General features: G+C 46.7%; 2 protein-coding genes and 1 pseudogene across 5 annotated transcripts in view; all 3 read right to left on the reverse strand.

The window, feature by feature from the left end:
* Positions 1–19,692, reverse strand: part of LOC148022473 (golgin Putative 1) — a 171,976-nt gene that overhangs the window by 47,986 nt on the left and 104,298 nt on the right. The gene's annotated exons all lie outside the window — the stretch shown is intronic.
* LOC148022474 (uncharacterized) lies at positions 4,134–5,202 on the reverse strand (annotated as a pseudogene).
* Positions 7,114–7,737, reverse strand: LOC148022475 (uncharacterized). Its single transcript, XM_087696531.1, has one exon. The coding sequence runs from the start codon at positions 7,720–7,722 to the stop codon at positions 7,114–7,116; it is 609 nt and encodes a 202-aa protein (XP_087552657.1). The 5' UTR covers positions 7,723–7,737.

Below are 19,692 nucleotides of genomic sequence, written 5' to 3' on the forward strand. Positions count from 1 at the left end.
GTATCAAAAGCTTTGCGGAAATCCACGAAACAACAATAGATTTTTTGCCTTCATGATCGTCCCTTCTCAATCAAGGCCCTCAGCATGAATATATGGTCTAATGTATTGTATCCTTGGCAGAAGCCAGCTTGTCTCACAAACCCTATCCCCTTTGTTTCAACCCACCAACTAAACTCATGCTCCACAATAGAGGCATATATCTTCGCTAGCATATGGCCAATCATAATAGTATGGTAATTGTTAGCCACCAATGGATCTCCGCTCTTAGAAATCGGCACTATTGTGTGGTCACACCAACTTGCTGGAAACCCCTCACATACAATTCTATTGAAGATATTTGACAAGATAGGGGCTAATGCATAACATGCATGTGCAAAATGTTCTGTCACAAGGCCATCTTGATCATGTGCTCTACCATTCTTTAACCTCCAAATGGCATTCCTCACCATTTTTTCTATAAAGAATCCACATTGTGTTGGCCTAGAGTTTGATGGACAAGGAATCTGCTCTTGTGATGGAACATCATACAATACACTAGCATGTTCATGACATTCCGTAGGTGATGTCAACTGAATTGAGAGTTGTCTACCATGAAATTTCCTCCATGCCCTCTTGATGTCACTGCTCAAAAAGAGTTGATACATCTCAGACTCTAGTTTGGCTAGAGAAACACGGACCTAGAACTAGATCGGCTATGGTGGACGCAAGTCAAACACACGATACATTATTAGAATAAGGAATTGTAACTCAAGTGAATTAGGTTCCAAGATAGATTAGCTTGGACTCATAAAGACAATCTTGAGTAACTAAAACTGATAGTTCCATTACATTGAAATGAGTGTCAAGTACATGCCTTTATAGCTTTTTGGATAGTACCACTTTTACTCTCTATGCTTATGGGATTTTGGACAACTCTTCCTAGAGCTTCTAGAGTATACATCTTTGTCATCTCTCTCATACAAAACCACTCATAGGCAAGCCTCTTTTGGGCATACATCATTTGATTTCTCAACACCCCCCCTCAAATGATGAGTTCCTACCCTTGCTGGCTTTTGCCCCCCCTGCATGTAAACATGGACCAGGAGACTAGCTCTTTGGCAGCCTAGTCAAGTTAAGGCTTGAAACTTTACATTCTTGGTAGGGTTTTTACATCCACTATGGGAAAAAAATCCACTTAGGGAATTCAAGATGCTCTATGGGAAATTTTTTGCAAAAACATTTTATTGGTTTGTAGCAACCGAAAATATTTTCTTTATCCTTTTTGTGTTGTTGCTTCTTTGGCAACCTTTGATCTTCTTCTTGGACTTTTTGCTCCAATCTTTGATCTTCTTTGTCTTCTTGGATTTCTTTATCTTCATGCTCTTACAAATGGATGGACTTGTCTTGTCAGGCTTTCTTTGACATACATGGCATAGATATTTGGATACATACATTTTAGAATTTGAAGTACATGACTTTTCACACAATGGCAGTGTCTAATCCCGATTACAAAAATTCTTCGACTGATATTGAAGTGGATGCACACTACTAGTTTCAATAGACACTCAATGACTTAGATGCTTATTTGAAAGGAGCTTGATTAGGGATTTTTTTCTTTTAGGAGAAATTAGAACTTTAAGAAAAAAAAAAATTTAAAGAAACGAGGATAATGTTGATCAGTACAGGCAACGAATGCGCAGATAATGTGGCGTTGTATGGCTCGACGACTGTGTCTAGAACCTTCGGAGAGGGGAAGACCGAAAAGGTCATCATCATCTTGTCTGGATACTCCTCCCTGATCTTAGAGATAAGAGAGCACCCATACCCGAGCCAGTGCCCCCTCCCAGAGAATGGAAACCCTGGAAACCTTGAAGGCAGTCACAGTTCTCAGTCTCCTTGCACACAACATCAAGAACGAAGTCGATGAGCTCCGCTCCTTCCGTGTAATGGCCCTTAGCCCAGTTGTTACCGGAGCCGAACTGGCCGAAGACGAAGTTATCAGGGCAGAAGATCTGGCCATAGGACCCGCTCCTCACGCTGTCCACTGTTTTCTTTCCTTGCTGCTTCATTTGCTTTGCTATTGGTTTGGCTTCTGTGAAATTCTCATATATACTTGCAGGTCTTGGATATGTCAACAGATTTGACTCCATCGGGGAACAGCTTACAGCAAAATTCACCATCTGCATTAGCCTCTCATTAGCTTCATTATGGTCCTTACGACCTCTTACTACAGTGAGAGCTGCCATTGCTAAGTCACTCTCCATCCATGCATTGTTTCGATCTGCAAAAGCAACATCTCTTTGCAGAAGAGTAGCATCTTGCTCTGCATATGCAGTCTTCTTCTCAGCTATAACATCCATCAGCTTCAATGCTGGATGATCCCTGAAAACATCCCTAAGATGATTCTGATCAAAATTGGCCCACTGCCGTAACTCAATTCTTCCAGGGTCATCCATTCTTGCCTTCAAACCACAACCCTTCCCTTACTTCCAAGGGAAAACAACCAGTGGACTACCTCAACCATATACATTCCACAACTCGGATCTACAAGACTCCACTTTTCTATTGAAAAGAGAACAGTGTTGTGACTCGCCCCGTCAAAGCACCAACACCTCCATAGCCTTGAGCTCCTTCACCTCATACAAGATAATGGATGTGTGGATGGCATCGAAATAGGAAGGATTTAAAGTATGCAGGGAAGAAATAAGATGCGTCCACTAGCTATCTAGCTCAGCCATGGCTCTGATACCATGTTGAGAAACACGGACCTAGAACTAGATCGGCTATGGTGGACGCAAGTCAAACACACGATACATTATTAGAATAAGGAATTGTAACTCAAGTGAATTAGGTTCCAAGATAGATTAGCTTGGACTCATAAAGACAGTCTTGAGTAACTAAAACTGATAGTTCCATTACATTGAAATGAGTGTCAAGTACATGCCTTTATAGCTTTTTGGATAGTACCACTTTTACTCTCTGTGCTTATGGATTTTGGACAACTCTTCCTAGAGCTTCTAGAGCATACATCTTTGTCGTATCTCTCATACAAAATCACTTATAGGACAGCCTCTTTTGGGCATACATCATTTGATTTCTCAACAGATGACAAAAGACATTCCTTGCATGCTTGTATGTGCATGTCCCTAGTGTAATATCCCTCTGTAGGCGGGTCCTATTCTATCTGAACTCATCATCATACCAAGCACTTTGAGAGAGAGAGAGAGAGAGAGAGATGAAATGAAATGAAATGATATATTAACATCTACAAAAGGCCAAAATGACCTATGAGACCATGAGTTACAATCATGTGTATGATGGTACAACTATATGGGTAAAATATGTAGCACAAAGCAAAATAAGAAAGGAAACTAACTATGGCTATGTGTAAAACATAGAGCTCTATCTAGTAACAATGAGCTCCAAATGGTACAATCTCATGTGGGTATGGAGGGCCTAGCTCTAGCCCGAGCAATAATCCCCTGTATCCGCCTATGAAGGTGTCGTTAGTGTCTGTGTCGAGGCCTAGGATGTCTGGATTGGCTAAGCTAAACGGCTCGATCAATCAATACTCCTTGTCTGTGTGTGGACTGTGGCGATGAGAGAGGCTATCGTGTGGACTGCGGCTATAACTGTATTGAAGTCTTCTAAGTCTCCTTTGCAAAGAAGTTTGTGAGCTGCCTCTGTGAAGGGCCTCGGTGTCTTGGAGCAGCTGTACTCCTAAGGCGCATGTTACGAAGCCGTCGTATCTCAGAAGAAAGAGGCCAAGGCATCGCTGATCGGTAAAATCCATGACTCTAGATAGTGGTCCAAATCTGTCTCTAAAGAGACAGTGGAAACAACCACGGACCTCATAATACGCTGGGCAGCGGGCAGATATAATGCTCCTCTGTCTCTGGCTCTAATTGGCATATCTGGCATATGCGCTCCTTTGGTGGGATGGATCTATATCTGCCAGTCTCAATCTCTAGCTGATGTGAGGAGGTGTGCAACTGGCCAATAGTACATCTGATCCCATGGGAAAGGTGGGTGTCCATGTATCTCAAGCGAACAATAAATCCATCATCTGTAGTATGAAGAAAATGATCGTGGTAGAAAGCCATCTTTGTCCCTAGCTCCTGCCCTGGCATCAACCATGTCTGCCTAATATCCAACTAGGTAAGATCCATCTTGATGATCTTGCGAATCTCTAACCTACTCAGATCAAGAGATGGTGCATCAAGGGAGTACTGGAAGGGGGGTAACTTGTCCATGCTAAATCCATGCAACTCAAACCAGGCCAACATCTGTGCATACCAACATGAAGTATCACCCTCTCTGGCAAGCTGCCTGGAGGACTCAAGGGTTAACCGTGTATATTTGTGTCTGGGTAAGTCCCATAGGCTATGTATGTATGCGACCGATCAGGTGAGGCCCTCTACCACAATCGTTGTAGCGCTCAGCTCTGATGATCTCATGTGGCACTGAGGCCTTACATTTGATCATCTTGGATATCATGGACACTAGGGGTTTCTCCATCGACCTCCATCCGTCATAAGTGCGCCCTGATCTGCTACTACGGTGGTCAAGATTGGGCCCCCATATCTGTACTCCATAAAGTAGTGTGAATGTGACTAGTGTATCGAAGAGCCATAGCTTGGTGCGGGGTTCTTGGAATTGCACCTGTGAGCACATCCTCTCCAAACCACCTAATGTTGTGTATCCGCGAGTCAGCCTAGTGTCTGCTGCCTCTCGCATAGAAAAGGCGGGCCCTGTGAATAAGACTCCCAGGTATGTATAAGAATCCACATACTCCAGCTCCTCAAATCCATATGTGAATTTAGGTGCTGATCTCCTGACCCACTGTGGTGTAGTATTAAATACCATCACCTTGGTTTTACCAAGGTTCACTCAAAGCCCACTATCCAAAGTATAGGAGTATAATGCACCCAAGTGTCTCTGTAGACCTTCTGGAGAGCCAGCTATCAATACAATATCATCTGCATACAATAGGAGAGGTATCCAAGTGCCACCTAGTGGAGCTCCTCTATCTCCTTCCGGTGAAATATAATCAGCAATCCCATCAATGTATAGGCCAAATAATGTCGGAGAGAGGGGGCATCCCTACTTCACCCCAATGGTGGAGTAAATAGGTGCCGAAAGGCCCTCAGGTGTCTGGATTCTACCCACAACTCTCTCATATAGTGCCAAAATACCCCAACTGAGCTCTTTCGGTACTCCCATGGTATGCAATCTATGTATCTGTCTGTCTGTCGGTACTGTGTCAAAGGCTTTGCGGAAGTCCACAAAGCAGCAGTAGGTTCGTCGACCATGGGCCCTTCCCTCCTCAATGATCGCTCTAAGTGTGAGAATGTGATCAAATGTGGAGAAGCCTCTCCTAAAGCCAGCCTGTCCCTGTGCTCTAAGACCCCACATCTTTGCCCACCTGCTTAACTCATGCTCAAGGATGGAAGCATATAACTTAGCCAATGTATGCCCAACCATGATAGTCTGATAGTTATTAGGTAGAGTAGGGTCCCCTGGCTTGAGGATAGGCACAATAGTATTCGTGCTCCAACTTTCTGGTAGGCCTTCACACATGGCTCTGTTAAACATGTAAGCTAGGAATCCTGCCACCAAATCTCTAGCATGGATTAAGTGCTCAGCTACTAATCCATCATGATCTCGTGCCTTTCCTCCGGTAAGTCTATCAATGGCCTCTCGGACCCTACTTTCTGTAAAGAAAGTGGTGGTCTCTAGACAAGGCTCAAGTGGGTTAGGAAGAGGTGGCTAACCCTTCACAGTATAAAGACTAGTTGCATACTCCTCCTATACAGCGGTGGACGTAATAGGTGTGGTCGGGCAATGCTCTCTGAAAAGCCTCCAAGCCTCTCTAGAGTCCTAGCTCAAGAATAACTGATATAGGTCTCACTCCAACTGGGCCAAGAATGTTCTCTTCTTCCACCGTGTGAGGCGTCTAAAGAGTATCTGTGCCTATCTGTGGGTATTGGACCCCATTGCTATCTCTCTCTGTAGCCGTGCTCTAGTCTCACAGCACTCATCATCATATCAGTTGTTCCGAGGTGTCATCCTGGTGGAGGCTCTCTGTGTGGGTCGTGAGTGTGGAAAGGCTACACCTGTAGCGATGTGTAGGGCCTCATTGAACTACTGAGTTAGCTCCTGTAATGGAACGTCGGGGTCTGCATCATGTAACAATCTACGGATCTCCGCCTCATAGATATCCTCTCTCTCTCTCTCTGGAAAAGAGGTATCTTGGGTATCGGTGAGCTGCATGATGAGTCTGCGTGTCAGTGAATTGGAGGTCGATGGTGCATGATAGGTAAGCATGATCCACTGCAACTCCGAGAAGGCGTGGGGATACTGAGAGGTCATGGATGTGAGATATCAGCATCGGTGGGGCAAGAACATAGTCTATTGTGCCGGCACCATGTCGGTGAGGATAACATATGAAGGCGCCGAATAGGGGGTATCTAGCCAAGCCATTGAGAATGGCCAACCTGTGTGCTGCGCCCATCTCCACAAGGTATCTTCCATATTCGGTGACTTCCCCATATCCTGAGATGTCCTCTCCAGCTACAGCTCTGACGCATCTTGCTTTAGTAGCATCTCCTCAGATGCATCAAAGAAGGACACTTGATGGGAGGTTGGTTGTCGTGGCATTAAAGTCTCCTAGTAAGATAACCTCTCCCTCCTTCGAGAACTCTCAAATATCCTCATCCAAAGCCACATATAGTGATTGCCCCTTGGGTGGGGCGTATCGAGACGTCATAGGGGGAAAATAGCATATGGCAACATACAAAGTGCGTTCCTCACCATGCACTCTCACCCACATGTATCTGGCCTACTCATCTCTGTGAACTACTTGGATCATCTGTTGTAGCTTCTCCCTGAATAACACTTCCACTCCTCTCGACCCGGGATTATTGTGGTCTGTGCTGTCTCCTTCCTGCAAGCTGACTCCTACCTATAGCCTGTCACCCGTGGAAGTGTAGTATGTGGTCCCTGTTGTGTCTCTGAGTAGAACACTATATCTCTCCCTCTGAATGTCTCCTCAAAAGCTCCCACATCCAATCGGAGGGCTCCATTACAATTCCAAACTGCCACTGCAAGGTTGGTCCCATAGGTCTCACACTGTCATTTGTGGCGCCTCTCCATGACTACTACTCTCCCTCCTCTGTAGAAGGCGAGTTTGCCCTTTTCCCTGACTGTCTTAATTTTTGGCATGCACTCCCTCATGTGGGCTAGTTGGGTTGGTGTGAGATCGTCACCCAAAAACACACCGGTCCCCTTCAATGTACGGCGTTGAGCTAGGAAGTCTCTCCTAGCCTCCATGGTGGGGAAGCGGAGAATGAGTGCATGCTCTTTTGAGCTCTCCCCTTCTGTGCTTTTCTTGCCCACTCTCCAAGCGGAGACATGCGTGTCTTTCTTAATATTCATTAACGTGTATAGCACCTTGGTGTCCTCATCCACTTTTTCATGCATCTTTAGCACCGTCACCCGAACATGGAGTGCTCTCATTTTCCTTTTTTGTTCCTCCTCCAATGTGTCATTGATTATGGTTGTTCTAGGTGCATGTGCTAGGTGTTTCCCCTTCTTTGCAATATGAATCCATCGCTCCACCTCCTCTACTTGCTGTTGGGTTTTCTTGAGCATCTCTGCCCAAGAGACAGCCTCCGTCGTCTCCTCCTCCTTTTTTTGGAGTTGTTGTATCTTCTCTTTGATGCAGGTAAGCTCCTCGGTCATGCTAGGTTTAATTTATCCTTCCTCTAGCTTGGGGCTGAGCTGAATGTCAGTTAGTAGCTGCCTAAGTGATTGAATCTCCCCATCTTGGGCTTCTGTCTTCAATTCCAGCTTTTTAATCTTATCGTTCAGCTGCATGTTCACTATGCTCAGTCTGTTGTCATACTCCTTGACATTTCATTACTGCATGCATTCCCTCATCAAGTTCTTCTCCTCCTTTTGCATTCTTGTCTAAGTTCGTTGTGTGTTATCGTGTCCATGTGCTCTTAGAGTTTCTCTCCAAACCCTAGTGTATCTTCACATGGTATGACAGCCAATGCTCTTCTAAAGAGTATCCAATGTGACTATTGCAAAAGGCTAGGTTTGTCCAAGCAGCATGCAACTACAAATTACAATGCCTTGAACTCCATCTTGGAACCCTATGGTGTTTGCTCACATAACTCCTTCATTGGAGGCCCTAATAGAGCATTATGGTCTCAATGAGGAGGACAACACTCCATCCTCTTATTCCATTCCTTCTACATCACCGAGGTACCATTTCTCAAAGCCAAACACTCCTCCTCCAGCATATTCCTTCTTCAAGGGTGCTTCTTAGTTGGAGTACTCAATTGGCAAGACTGAGCTCTTCTCAATTGGAGAGAACAAGCAGGTTTGTATTCTCCTTTTAATTGCACAAACTAGTTTCTCTCTATGTTGCTCCTATTATGCAAGAACTGGTTGTAAGTCACCATGGAGAGCTTGACAAATGCCAATATACACATAGAAGAATCTCCGAGTACAAGCATTCAACCTGGCACATCCCTACTTTCTATTTCATATGAAATTGAGTTCGATGCTCTCTTTAGATTTTGAGCCTCTTTAGACCCAGAATAGGGTATCCAATCTTGTCACATATCATTTTAGATACTCCTATAAGATTTAGGGATTTTTTAGTTCCTGTTACCTCTTTCTAGGTGTGTACCACCTTGCATCCCAATGTTTTGCTGTCAGAGATACCACCTGTGCACTATGCACCTCCCAATTACCTCGTCACACTTTGTCACATTGTTATATTGGCAATCCCCCTTCACCACACTGCACCACCCTCTTTGATTGATGACAAGCAAGGACCCCTCCCAATTACCTCGTCACACTTTGTCACATTGTTAAATTGGCAATCCCCCTTCACCACATTGCACCACCCTCTTTGATTGATGACAAACAAGGACCTCTCTCTTGTGCTGATGACAGATCTATCTCATTGAAGGAAAAAGGGAGTGGTAGAGAGCCATCTACACCAAGACCAGCTTGGCAGCACGTGCCTAAAAAGAATAGGTATTGTACTGTTTTACCATAAATCTGTTGGGGGTAAAGGCGCCTCCGCCTAGCCGCCCGTATATTACTATACTAACAGTACCCACCACTCCACGCTGCAGGTGGCGAGCGCCTATCACCATCACTTTATTCTTTATTCTTTCAGTGACAATTTGAATAAAGGAAGGCCCGGACACACATTGTGACTGTTGGAGTTCCCATTTGGTCTCTCTCTCTTTCTTGCACTTGCTTTCCCGCCATAGGTCTTCCAAGCAAGCTTCGATCCTTGTCACCTTTCAACTGGTATCAGAGCATGGATTCATGACTACTTGAGCTTGGTTCGTGGCGTCTTCAGCTTCCTATTGAATACCTACACTCATTGGGTCTCCTTCCCGGCAGCCATAGCCGACTCCCTCGAGCTCCCATCACTCAGCTTCCCGAGCATCTTCCTGATCCCTTTGGGCACCCTCAAGGCATTGTATCATAGGTATTGCTTCTTTTGCTTCAGGGTTTTCACTGGTTTACAGGTCACACACGGTATTTACAGGAAGGGGCAGCCACCATTGGTCCTCCCTCTTCTATTATCTCATTTGGCTTGATACAAGACTTGCTAAGGCTTGTTGTGTGCCTTCTTTGGCACTCCCTCAAGCTTCCTTTGACCCTACATCAGCCATTTATGAGTAGCAGCACCATCAGATCAGCCACGCCAGTTTGCGCCTGTTTTATGCAGACCTGGACTGCATCTACCTACTCCACAGCTTGGTTCTCTGGTCATTACCCTCTTCCTTTGGCAGTTATTCATGCTTGGCAATGTTGATTGCAATGTATTGATGCTTCTCTTGAGCTTTGGGACACTGATTTGAGCACACATTGGCTGTCATATACAGCAGCAGGTTTGTCCAGGTCTACAGCAGAAGTGTACAAGTCCTGGAGCTCATCTACATACACTATCTCATACCTGTATGCTATGCCATTAACGCCTATGCTTGGTGGATGTTGTGCTAATGCTTTGCCATCATTTTGGTGATGATTTGGACCTGCAAATACTCAGTTTCAAGCAGTGAATGTCTATTGTACACAGTGGGCTGAAGTGCCTCTGATTGCCTTTGGTTATGCCTATTTGTTTCGGGCTATATCTTGGATATATGCAATGATGTATTGACATTCGGGGATGACTTTGAGCTTCGCTTTCCTACCGGATCATTGATTGAGCTTCAGCTCGACTTTGGAAAGCATTTGGATGCTCCGACTTTAATGTATACTTATGGCATGTTCTTTGCTTATGTCTGACCGGTCTTGACATGCTTGGCCTATGCCACTACTACATGCTAGTTCCATTGTTTGGAGCCGATTGCTACTAGAGCTTTGTCTTGGCTTGAATTTGGATTCCCGGAGCTTACTTGGGATATTTCTTGGCTTGCCAAAGTTGTATTTGGGATACAGTTGATGTCTATGGATGCTATGATTGGAGGCTACAGAGCCTATATGCTCATGATGTCTTATTGATGCTCAGTCTTGGATCTTCCATCACTAGTGTTATCATATGCCTTTCTTGAGCTTTTTGGCTTGATCCCTACGGCTTTTGTGCCAGTGGGAACATCTTTGGATGCTTGACAGACATTGAGCAAGCGGTTTATGCTATTGAGCTTTGAGTCTTCTGAGACTGGGATCTTCTTCACTTGGATGTTGCATGGTTGATATGCCGTGGTCCGCATACATGTACTTGGACTGATTTGGGCTTTGTACTCTCTGAGCATACATCTATTTGTGTCAGGTCTTGCTAGTGTTGTGTACTGTGGGAGCTTTCGCTCAACCGCCAAGACCCACGGACCGCTTATTGTTTCAAGCATTCCAAGCCGAGCACTAATGGCTACCTCTCGCATAGCCGACACGCGATTCATATCGTTGGGTGTAGTGAGCTTACATTGATGCCGAAATGCGTTGCCTCCTCTCTCACACACTCCGGTAGCTCCACGATCCAAGTGCAAGCTTCAAGCAAGCTCCATCCTCAAGCTCCACGCTCCAAGCTCCATAGCTACGAGCAAGATAAGAGAAGAGAAGAGAAGAGAAGAAGAGAGGGGAAGATGGAGAGCTTCTCCTCCCCGGTTCCTCACCCTCACACACTCACTCCCTCACACTCTCACACTCCCTCTCTCAAGCACAAGCTCAAGCAAGCAAGGACAAGAAGAAGAAGAAGAAGAAGAGAGCCACTTTTGGCCACACACAAGAATGAGCTTCTCATTCACTTTTCAACTTAATATACAAAACCCTAAATCCCTTCTGGGCAGTCATCCTCTTATCCCCTTTTTTACATGGCCGGCCATGGCCTAGGCCCCTTTTGTGAGAGCGCTGCGGAAGAGGGAATACGAACACGGAGGGGGAGACAGAGAGAGAGAAAGCAGAAAATAAGGAAGAGAAATCTGCACTGACTGAAATGAATGCTGAATACAAACGGGAAGGCGGAAGGAGACTGATCAGTCCCTGCACGCAGCCCACAGCGTCAGTGAGGGCACCAGATCAGGCTGACGATGATGGTAACACCACCACAGGGAAGAAGAAGTGTCGGAATCTGCAAGAAGACAAGTGATCAAGTGGGGAGGGGGGCTGCCTATAAATAAGTAAAAGGACAAACCCTAACCCTAACCCTAAAATCGGCGCAAACCCTAAAAATGCCCTAAAATGGGTGCCCCACATCAGTGACCAAAAAAGTGGTTGGGCAGCCAGTGGCTGCCCACTAAAAGAGACCAAAAAGAAATACACATCCTAAGACAGCCAGTCAAGAGTGACTAGCCTCCCCCATCATAACACATGACAGACATGTCAGGGCTCCTAATGTCCTCGTCTGACTCAGACTGAGGTTCGCAGGCAGGAGATGACAAGGCATGACAAACATGACTGCTAACACCCCCTCTCAGATCCTGGATGTGGCTGACGGCCGAAGAGGAAATAGATCCTGGGGTGGCAAGAGGAATACCAATGTCGATGAAGTCTGTCGATGTAGACTGCCGCTGAAGGAGCTCCTCACGATCCTGGGAATCCCCCTCTAAAACACTAGGGGCCAGGGAATCCACAGCCGCATCACCGAGATCGTCCACCGCTAAAAGGGATGGGGGGTACAAGGGAACCACCGAAGGAGAAGGTGGGGGATGGGAAGGAACTTGTGGAATAGAAGATGCACAAGCAGGAACGGGTGTAGCAATAGACTGCCGCGGAGGACCCTGCATCAAAGAAGGGGAATGGAGCCTGTAAAACCCACTCTCCTGCCAACCTGTAGATAAGACAGCTCCTGTAAAAGAATCCTCAATAACAACGGCATGCTCGGTGAAGATCACTCGTGTGCCAAGCCTCGTAAGGCCATAAACTGAGTGGAGGGGAAGGCCCAAATCTGGAACATGTAGGGCCTCTGAAAAGGAGCTCGAAGGTCGGTCGGTAAACAAAGGCAATGTGACAATACCACTAATAGGCACCGATAAAATGTCACCAACAGTGACTGAACCCTCTGATGGACGGAGATCCTATAACAAATCACCTCAGGGAGTCATATGACTCGAAGCATCACTGTCCACTAACCAAGGCTGCGCAGAAGACACGGCAGCCACGAAAGAAGGATCCTCCTCCAAAGCATGGATATGAAGGAACACTGACTCATGGGTAACAGCTGGTGTAGAGGTAGAAGAAGGCTCCGATGTAGATCCACCCTTCCCTCCCGGACAAAGGTGAGGGTACTTCTTCTAGCATTTCTCCTCGATATGTGTCCCTTTCCCACGGTGTGGGCACTTCGGTTTCTCTGAATCTGAGTCAGAGCCTGAAGAACTGTCCTTCTTCTTAGCCTTTGACTTCTTCTTCTTCTGTCCTCCTGAACCTACAACAAAGGCTCTAGTGGAGTCGGATCCACTAGCACTGACCTCTTTGAGTCGCTCGTCATGCTCCAAGACAAGCAGGGCAAGCTCCTCCCATAGAAGCTTCTCACGGGTCCTCGATGTAAGAAGGCTGTAAGAAGACATCAAACCGAGGTGATGGCAGCTGAGTCAAGAGAATCATAGCCATGTCTTCAGAAGATATCGTCTGATCGAGGGATGCAAGCTCATCCCTCATATCCTGTAATCTGTTGATGTGGTCCTTCATGGAAGGACTATCATCAATAGCGAGCATCCGCAACTTCTTTTCGAGAGATATCCGGTGGGCAAACGTCTTCTGTTGATAGAGAGACGCGAGCTTTCTCCACACGTTTGCTGCAGTCTTCAACCTGTGAACATGAACAAGGACAGAATCTTGCAAACTCAGAAAGAGGAAAGATCTGGCTCTAGAATTGAGCCGATCCCATAAGGCTGCACGATCCATAGATGTCCCATCTGCGGGATCCACCTTAGGCTGGGGAATAGGAACAGAAACAAGCTCCCAAAGATCGAAGGAGTCCAAGATACACTCCACCTTGTAGGACCATAGAGAAAAGTTGGAGCCATCCAACTGGTCCTCTTTGGGCAGCTGAGGAAGTATGGGTACATGTACAGGGGGTACCAAAGGCTGCATCTTCGGCCCACTGGAAGGGGCTCGTCGAGATACATGAATAGAAGGGGGACGGGAAAGAGGAATAGACTCCGGACGATGGTCCTCGTGATAGAAATCACGCCCCTGTTCAGATGAGTGTCGAGACAAAAGCTCGTCATCTGAGTCATCAAAGCCCGTAAACAGATGAGAAGACATCTTCCAATCTGCAAAACACCAAAGAAAACTTTGCCGATGCCGAATAATGACCAGCAGTATGGTCACCAATCACCAAAACGCAGGCGGGGGAGGCCTACAGACACCTGGAGCTGCAAAACGCAAGGTTGTCTGATGAATAGCACCAAGACAGAAGCCGCCAGCACCAAAACGCAGCCTGGGAGTAGGTCGCCCAGCAGGAGAAGAGCTGCCTGGAGATGGAACGACAGCCAGATCAGCAAAGCGCAGCCTGGAGTGTCGCCCAGCTGTAGGAGTGGCCGCTCTCATGCAAACGATCCCATAAAGAGGTTGTTGATGACGTGGCAGCCACTGGAGAGGGCGCCTGCAGCAAACGCAAGGATTTGTGACCTCTTGGAAGGACCGCCTTGGCTGTTGGGGATGAGGCCAGCAGCAAACGCAAAGATTTGGGTGATCTCCCGCGTAAATCTCAGCTCCGTGTACTCTCCTTCGGCTCTGGTACCATGTGAGTGCGCTGCGGAAGAGGGAATACGAACACGGAGAGAGAGAGAGAGAGAGGGAGAGAGAAAGCAGAAAATAGCTCTCACTCATCCCATCCGTTTCATGCTATGGAAGAAGGATTCACTGCAGGCAGGCATTTCGTGGATTTCATGGTCACATACATGTACCCCTAAGCGCATGGGTGGTGGAGCTATTTTGGATGCAGAAACTCATATGCTAGCTCTCCGTTGGTCCCTTTTTCGTGCCATGTGTGTGGATCATCACCCGTGGACCATCATAGCCCGTTATTTTCTTGAGGACAGCGGGCTCCGCCATGGTAACACCCGGCTTCGGGCCTCTTGGTGGCATGCCCTTAATGCTGACTCTCGTTTTTCCAATCCCTCTTCCTCTTTGTTACTGCACTTGGTCGGCTCTTGGAAAGTGGTGCTCCAAAAGGCCCGTTGGCACCCGGTAGGGGACCGCTTGCAGACTAACTCCTTTCAGCTGGAATTGTTGGCAGTATCGAGACTACTTTCATGGGAAGATAAACATCAGCTCAGATTGAGATTTAACTGCATGGCCCGTTTAGGTGTGACGTCGGTTGCGGATGCTACCCTTGCCACTCGCAATGTCCTCGTATCGTTTCGGACTGCTAGGCGACTTTTCAAGATCCCGCGCGGATACCGTGATTTATGGGGAAAGCTTTCGTCGGAGCTTCAGGGTAGGCAACCCTTACCTGCCCTGGCTGTGGATCGCCCTTGGCAGGACTGGGACCTTGCAGGCCGGTTGAGTCTCGAAAAGGCCTCTACTAATCAGGTGTATCATCTTCTCATTCAAGATCACCAATGGCTGGGTGAGAAAGCTAATACTGTTTGGGGACTGCGGAAATCGCTGTCATGGTGGCAGACAACGCTGATGGAGGGCTGGCTGAATAAGGCACCTTTCAAATGCAAGGTCTTTCTTTGGCGGGTAATGATTGGTGGTCTTCCTCTTGCCTCGGCCCTTGCCAAGCGTCGCATCTCGAATGGCAATTGTTTCTTCTGTACCACAACGGCGGAATCGGCCCGACATCGTTTTCTTTCTTGCCCGCTCGCCAAGAATATCTGGTCACTCTTATCGCACATTTGGCGCGCTGTGGTGGGGTCCTCACTAACTCCTTTCGACTGGGTTTTTGTGCGCTCGAAGTATCCCACACCGCCACAGTTGCATATGAAGATCTTATTTCACTTTTTCAGATACTGGGGATGCTGGCACATTTGGACCACGCGCAATGCTTTTCTCTTTGATTCGGCCTCTAATGTACCGCGCCATATTGCCAGGCTTAAAGGGCTCTTGCATTGGCAGCTAGATCTCATCCGACACTCCGACTTGCTCCCTCGGGAGGATTTGCATCCTTGGCATATGGCAATTGCCTCTGGGTCGTTGCCATGATTGGTGTAACCTTTTTAGTGCATTACTACGGGGATTTCCCACACGTTGGCCTAGGGCCCTCGTGTCTCTTGTAATCAGAAAGAGAGAGAGAGAGAGAGAGAGAGAGAGAGAGAGAGAGAGAGAGAGAGAAAGAAAGAGAGAGAACCTCTTCACCTGATGGCTTAGTGTCATCATGTATCTTGTAATCAAGTAATCTTGTATTTTTTTTCATAATTAATACAATTACCTTTTACGAAAAAAAAGAAAGCAGAAAATAAGGAAGAGAAATCTGCACTGACTGAAATGAATGCTGAATACAAATGGGAAGGCGGAAGGAGACTGATCAGTCCCTACATGCAGCCCACAACGTCAGTGAGGGCACCAGATCAGGCTGATGATGATGCCAGCACCACCACAGGGGAGAAGGAGTGTCGGAATCTGCAAGAAGACAAGTGATCAAGTGGGGAGGGGGGCTGCCTATAAATAGGCAAAAGGACAAACCCTAACCCTAACCCTAAAATGGGCGCAAACCCTGAAAATGCCCTAAAATGGGCGCGCCACATCAGTGACCAAAAAAGTGGCTGGGCAGCCATTGGCTGCCCACTAAAAGAGGCCAAAAAGAAATACACATCCTAAGACAGCCAGTCAAGAGTGACTAGCCTCCCCCATCATAACACATGACAGACATGTCAGGGCTCCTAATGTCCTCGTCTGACTCAGACTGAGGCTCACAAGCAGGAGATGACAAGGCATGACAAACATGACTGCTAACACTTTTTCCCATTGTCCTCCTATCTTCCTAGCTTCCTTCCTACCGCCCATCTACCTTTACAAATTGCACGAGTGAGAACCCGGCGCTCCTTAAATTAAATCATGATGCGCTTGCACTCTTTTACAAAAGTATTGACTTGCGCTTTTCCTTGTGCGCCTTTCTCCCTTATTTAGGACTTTTGTGCGCTTCTTGTGTTTCTAGATTTTCCTTGTGCATCTTTGTCTTCTGTTTTACTTTGCCTTGGCCTTTGTCTTCTGCTTTAGCTTTTGTGCGCTTCTTGTGTTTAGGACTTTTGTGCGCTTCTTGTGTTTCTAGATTTTCCTTGTGCATCTTTGTCTTCTGTTTTACTTTGCCTTGGCCTTTGTCTTCTGCTTTAGCTTTTCCAGATTTTCCACCTTGTTCGTCTACCGGTTAGCATTACCCCCCTCCTAGACGAGTGCCAGTCCCATGACACTCACCGTCGTAGGTAACAGGCTTTGGCCTGCACTGAAGACGTGAGTGGAAGGGACATCCGCAGTTACCGTGGAGGAGTGTTGATGGTGGTGTGGAGGAAGGTCGTTGAGGGCACGTTGGTGGCCTAGGTGGCTGGTGGTAGGGTTGTTGGAGTTGGTGGTAGGGTTGTTCTTTGTTGGGGATTGCACTGATGGCCAGCACAAGTGTTAGTTTGTTGGGGATTCTGCACATGACGATTCTGGGGGGGCTTGCAGGATGATAAAGGATAAGAATTCAGAGTTGGGTGTCGATGAACAGGAAACGTCACTTTCGTTGGAGTCTTCAATACCTGCAATTGAAAACCTCTCATAGGTAGTCTCTCCCTAGGGGTAGTGCTAGTCTTCTCTATCGTGCACAAGACATAGTTCAATTAGTTTGGGAGACAAATCGAACTCTAAGCAAGCTGAGAGTATTGTCCTGCACTTAAGGACCCAAACTGTGTATATATTTCGGTGCAGATATTATATGAGTGCTCGTGCATACTTAGATATTACGTAGTTAGAAGACCGCGGGCTGGTTTCTCGTAACAATGTGTGGATGAAGCAAAGTTGTCCATGTTGAGAAGAAGTACACGTGAAGGTGTATGAGACATCCTTTGCATTGTGACTGCATGACGTAGCATAATTGAACACAGGGACACCACACTTTCGATAGCTGGGAGCTATTGGACTTGATGAGGACGGTGTACTTTTCATGGCCATTTGTGCAGTACTTACCACAATTGATTGCAATGGTATTAAGGCAGAGTGCAAGAGGAAATCGTGCGAATGGGTCAGGGTGACAGGTCTAACCATAGGCGAGACAAGCTTCCTAGGTATGTCCTGCCCTTGATATGCCCTGAACAATTGTGGGTGATGCTAAAGGACTAGGGGACTAGGGACGGAGCCAGCCGACCAAGGTCACTGGACGTACCTAATTTAAGGACCCCTAGGTGCTGTGCTGCGATCGTGGGTGCTTCGTATCTTTTCGTTCTTTTATTCTATTTTCTTTTCTTTTTTTCTTTTCCGTTTTCTTTTTTGTTTCATTTTCTTGTTCTTTTTTCTTTCTTTCTTTCTTTCTTTCTTTCTTTTTTTCTTTTTGGACTTGCCTAAGTACAACCATTGCAATATGTTGAGGCTATCAGCCTTTCAATGGGTTGGGAAATGTCAAGCTTCGAAGGCTCAGGAAATGGATATTACAGTGATGATTGTGTCCTAGCCTCGTTGTTAGAGAAGCAGTTGTTGAGATGGGGAGATACACTTGAGATATTGCAACCCTCTTTGGAACGTGCGATATTGGTACAACTGGGGTAACAATTGCCGTGAGTGCCCGGCGTAGAGTGTAACCCAGAAAGAAGAAGTGATTAAGATCATGCTTTGGGCCTTGCAACGTGGGCACTCACAAGGGTGATTTTCTCTTTCGGCAGTGTGGCTTTGTTACGGCTCTTTGTGAGGTTGGTGGTCTTGCGGTAACTTGGGCATTGAACCCGTTCACACGAAGACATGCATCGTCCTACATCCACTTGTCACTTCATGAGAGTATATGCAAGTCGCATGTCTCAAGTACAATGAATAGATGCAATCATGTCAAGATATTACTTTATCAAAATCCTATGATACTGATTGCGATGCATATTCCGGTGCTTGTTAAAGACGTGGCATATATTAGCAATAGGTAAGGAAAGTGTATACAGGTGGAAAGCCTGCCCCTTTAACCATTTAAAGACAAAAAGTTATGGCAGGATGGCCTTTGTTAAGCTGCTTATATATTATAGGGGCTACTCTATTTGCACGAGGCGGGGCGAGTCCGGGTGGTCAGGCGATTGAGGTTGTGCCGGTGAGGGGCTCCTGTGAGGCTAGGTGGAAAAGATGTCGGCTGGGACCCGGATGGTGTAGTCCCTGGCCGCAACTGTTTCCAAAATGCTTTCAAACAATGCGTCAAATTCCTGCTTGTCTGGTGCCCGAGCGTCTAGTGGGAGCCTACACGGCTGGTGTTGCCACACCCCGTGTGCTCCCTTGCGCCCTCGTCCTCTTGGCTTGGGGGGTTTTCGGCTTGCATCCTAGGTAGTGTCGTTTAGGATCTCTTTTCGCCGCGTATCTCTTTAGAGTAGGCACGTAGCGTTCTGGTGGCAGCGCTAGTGCCTTATGCTCTTTCCGACGGCAGAGAGCTTCCTTGCATGCCAGCTGCACTATGTGATCCGTGGCTGCTACCGTAGGGGGACCTGCAAAATGGAACCAAAGATTAGGCCCTGAGGCAAGATAAAACTATTTGCATGGAAGGGATTATACAGTGGGTTATAAAGCGCATATGACGAGGAGGGGAGAGGTGAGGCATGCAGTGTTTGTTGTAGAGGAATGGCCCCCATGATTATGTTCATTTTGCCTCCAGCCATTAGTAGATCTTGGCTTATGCTAAGTTGCATGGACTGGTTGTTATGGAGTGGGACAGGGCTCATCTCGGAAGGATAGACCGGAAAGGGAGAAAGGTGTATAGAAAGGGACGGTACCCTGTCTACACCATCAAAGATGTTGGTAAGGGCTTCCTATGGCGGTAATGAGGGTTGCATGCCCTCCACCTGGAGGCGTGAATGGTCACACAACTTCTAAATGTGTGGTGAGAGGAGGACCTGAGAAGCTTAGCCTGTCAAACCCAACTCTTCTCCCTGCGCTTGACTATCATTGCTTGCGTGTGTTGATATTGTCTATACAGGGTCACAAAATTCATTGTTTATTTATATACATATTTACGAATCCATGTCACTTCACGAGGATAAAAGCCAATTGTAGAACTCCGAATTGTACTAGAGTGTGGCACACGCATCTAGTACTCGTGGCAGCTTACTCAATAACGATAGATATTTTGCAACA

The sequence above is a fragment of the Lygodium microphyllum genome, chromosome 16 (genome assembly GCF_053477565.2).
Source record: "Lygodium microphyllum isolate KBCC chromosome 16, Lygodium_microphyllum_v1.1.10, whole genome shotgun sequence".
Lineage (NCBI taxonomy): Eukaryota > Viridiplantae > Streptophyta > Polypodiopsida > Schizaeales > Lygodiaceae > Lygodium > Lygodium microphyllum.

What these genes read in the sequence shown, in the direction of transcription:
- LOC148022475 (XM_087696531.1), bottom strand. Translation starts at nt 7,722, where the DNA reads ATGACCGAGGAGCTTACCTGCATCAAAGAGAAGATACAACAACTCCAA.